The sequence below is a fragment of the Onychomys torridus genome, unplaced genomic scaffold, assembly GCF_903995425.1.
Source record: "Onychomys torridus unplaced genomic scaffold, mOncTor1.1, whole genome shotgun sequence".
Taxonomy (NCBI): domain Eukaryota; kingdom Metazoa; phylum Chordata; class Mammalia; order Rodentia; family Cricetidae; genus Onychomys; species Onychomys torridus.
Window position 1 is genome coordinate 24,355 of NW_023414006.1, and position 3,415 is coordinate 27,769.

At 35.6% G+C, this 3,415-nt stretch overlaps 1 protein-coding gene across 1 annotated transcript; it reads left to right on the forward strand.

Annotated features, from left to right (window-relative positions):
* The first annotated feature begins 1,545 nt into the window (after positions 1-1,545).
* On the forward strand, positions 1,546-2,463 carry LOC118576598 (putative vomeronasal receptor-like protein 4). The gene has a single exon (XM_036176809.1). It carries the CDS (start codon positions 1,546-1,548, stop codon positions 2,461-2,463), a length of 918 nt encoding a protein of 305 aa, XP_036032702.1.
* The last annotated feature ends 952 nt before the right edge of the window (positions 2,464-3,415 follow it).

Sequence of the window (3,415 nt, forward strand, 5' to 3'; positions counted from 1 at the left end):
AAATCATGTGAACATAAAATGTGGTTTATGGCCTCATATTCATAGTGAAGTTTTAGAGAGGTCTCAGGCACTAACTTCTGCATCATTTCTATACATACATGCATCTATGCATTTGTATATGTGGACTATATGAGTGAACTTGAAAATGTAAAGAAACTCTTTTTCTGAGTCAGTGTAGTTGTTTTCTATTTCTCTACCACAAAGCTGGTTTTAAAGCACTGAATTAAATTAACTTGATAAAATGATGACACTGGTAACTAGGCTAAATAACTAACAAAAGCATCAAAGGTAAGACTGTTGAGTGAAACCGTAAAAAGTGTGTGGGTGCTGATGACATAGGATAACACTGAGGTCCTTGATTTTCACTGCATGGGAAGAAATCTCTTTTGAAACAGAAATTACAAAAGAGGATCACTATATGGTCATCTTCAGCAAGTTCATGTTTGTCACAATGTGTTGAAAATAGTGTTTGTCTTAACGTCACATGATCTCTCTTGTTGGAGGCTGTACATCTAGCTCCACATCTTCAGTTGTGATTACAGAAAAGAGGAAAGTAAAATAGAGACCCGGAGAGCAATAGAGACCAAGGTACCAGTGGTCGTATCAGGGAAGTGGGAAAGTGGAGCTCCTTGGTGGATAGGCAAGAGGTAAATACAGAAGAAATACGTAGGTAGGGGAAATAGCAATATGGGTGACTGAAAAGTCATAAGTAATCATAGTTTTAACTATTTACATTTTCCTTCCAAATAGAAAAGAAAAATAGTGTTTGTCTTCATAGCTTGGAGTTGGTTCTTTAAACCTGAAATGCAGGCTCAAAAAAGTGATGGGATTGGAACTAAACAGGGAGACATTTAGGACCATTTATAACCTTAATAAATGATTATAGAGTTAATAGGGTGTGGAAAGTGCAGTAATGGCTCTAACTATATTGATGTCTTTGATTCCAGATCCTGGAGATGTGAGATTTTATGCAAAAAGGAACATAAAAACAGTTGAAATGAGCTAGACATTTTGCTGATTAAAATAGTGGGATTGTTATAAGTTATCACTGTGATTCCACTAGAAGTATGAGTCAAAACATGAATAGTTGCAAAATAGAGCATATTAAATTTACGCAACATGAACTTGGCTCACCTCACTGTTTTGGATTTCTTTTGGTGAATATTTTCCAGGTCAACCTAAGTTTTATTTGGTTGTAAAAATGTGATTAATATTCACTACTGTTTTAGGTGTTATAAAATGAGGCAATGTAAATCAATAGGATTGGATTTCTAAGGCACACAAAGCATGTGTTCTATATAGGATGTGACTGTAAATGCCTTTATTATCTCTAGTATGCTATATATAGAGGTAGATACATGGAGAAGTATATACAAGTATATGTTATTCAGTCTAGAATATCAAATATTAAAGAGACAAGTTAATCAAAAATAAATAAGTAAAACAGAATGATTATATAGACACAATGACCAGTGAATCACAAGTTTAATGCATACTCTATTATATTTCCAGGTATATGAAATATGCTTCCACTATGATGTTAAGATGTCCTCATTAAAGAATGTCCTTAATTTGCAAGCTGGGCTTGGAGTCTTAGCCAATATATTTCTCTTTTTTTTCTACACTTTCATAATCCTAGGTCACAGAACTAAGCCTATAGACCTGATCTCCTGTCAACTGACCTTCATCCACATAGTGATGGTCCTCACTGGAGCAGACATTTGGCTTACAGACTTATTTGAGTCACTAAACTTTGAGAATGACTTCAAATGTAAGGCAACTTTTTACATAAGCAGGGTGATGAGAGGCCTCTCCATCTGCATGACCTGCCTCCTGAGTGTGTTCCAGGCTGTCACTATCAGTCCCAACAAATCATGGCTGGCAAAATTTAAATATAAACTAAAAAAATATATGATTTATGCTACCTTATTTACTTGGTCTTTTAACTTGTTATTCATTAGCAACCAGATCTTCTATGTTGGTGCTTTTACCAACATGAGTGAGACCAACCAGGTGAAGGTCACCAAATATTGCTCACTTTCCCCCATGACCTACATCATCAGGGAACTGGTTTTAACAGTGACAATCTCCAGAGATGTCTTTCTTGTAGGAGTTATGTTGACCACAAGTGCATACATGGTGATTATCTTGTTCAGACATCAGAGGCAATGCAAGCATCTTCACAGCATCAGCCACCTGAGAGCATCCCCTGAGAAGAGGGCCACCCAAACCATCTTGCTGCTGATGGTTTTCTTTGTGATCATGTACTGGGTAAATCTCATCATCTCATCCACCTCATTCCTGTTACGGAAGTACAACCCAGACATCTTTACTGTTCAGAAGTTTGTGGTGAATGCCTATCCCACAATTACTCCTTTGGTACAAATCAGTTCTGATAACAGAGTAATCAATATGCTGAAAAACTTGCAGGCAATGCGCTACCAGATTTTTAAAAAAGGTTAATTTTTCTCATATTTTTAAAAGACAATTTATTTATTTTAATTTATATGAATGGATGTTGTGCCAGCTCGTGTGCATGTGTGCATTCTTGGTCCCAACAGAGGTCAGAAGAGGTCATTGTCCCCACTTTGAACTGGACATACAGGTGGCTGTAAGGAGTCATTCTTGTATGCTCCAATTATTTTATTTCAAAATATAGATTCTTCTTAAACTGTTTAATAGTGCAAGTAGCAAAGCATGATTCTTCATATGATTGAAATAAAATTTGTGGTACTACACATGTATATTCTCATGATATTTATGCTGCCAAGTCCTTTATATTTATTGTACACCCCAAGTTGATATTTCCACAGGATTTCTCGTACTCTCCTCTTTTTATTATATATCATAAATTTTCCTTTGATGCTGAGGTTACTCAAAGGGAGCTGCTTGTTGATAGTGATATTTAAGATTTTCTTTTGAAAATATTTTAATCTACGCTCAGTTATCAAGAATAGTTTAATATCCTATTGTATCTTTAATTCTCTCTTCAAAGTATAGTTTCTCTGGATCCATAAAAACATTGTGAATTTAAATTTTCTCTTTTTACCACAGTTACTTAGTCTTATATGAAAATTCCATATGCCTGTTTATTTGTACTTCATTGATACTTATTGAAATATTGTTGATAAATAAAAATTGTTTATACATGCATACATGATGTTCAGTGTGCTTTTTGTGTATGTGTGTATGCATGTGTGTGTGCATAGATAAAGGATGTGTGTATATGTATGTGTGCACAGATGAAGGATGTGTGTGCACGTGTGTGTGTGCAGATGAAGGATATGTAAGCATGTGCACTTGGAGGCCAGGAAACAACTTTGCTGCTGTTCTTCAGAAGCCATTCACCTTGTGTTTTGAGAGAGCATTTCTCAGTGACCTGGGTCTTGCCAAATAGGCCAAGATGATAGCCCCA

Excerpts from the sequence above, each read along its gene's own strand:
- LOC118576598 (XM_036176809.1), top strand. The coding sequence starts at position 1,546 with ATGTCCTCATTAAAGAATGTCCTTAATTTGCAAGCTGGGCTTGGAGTC.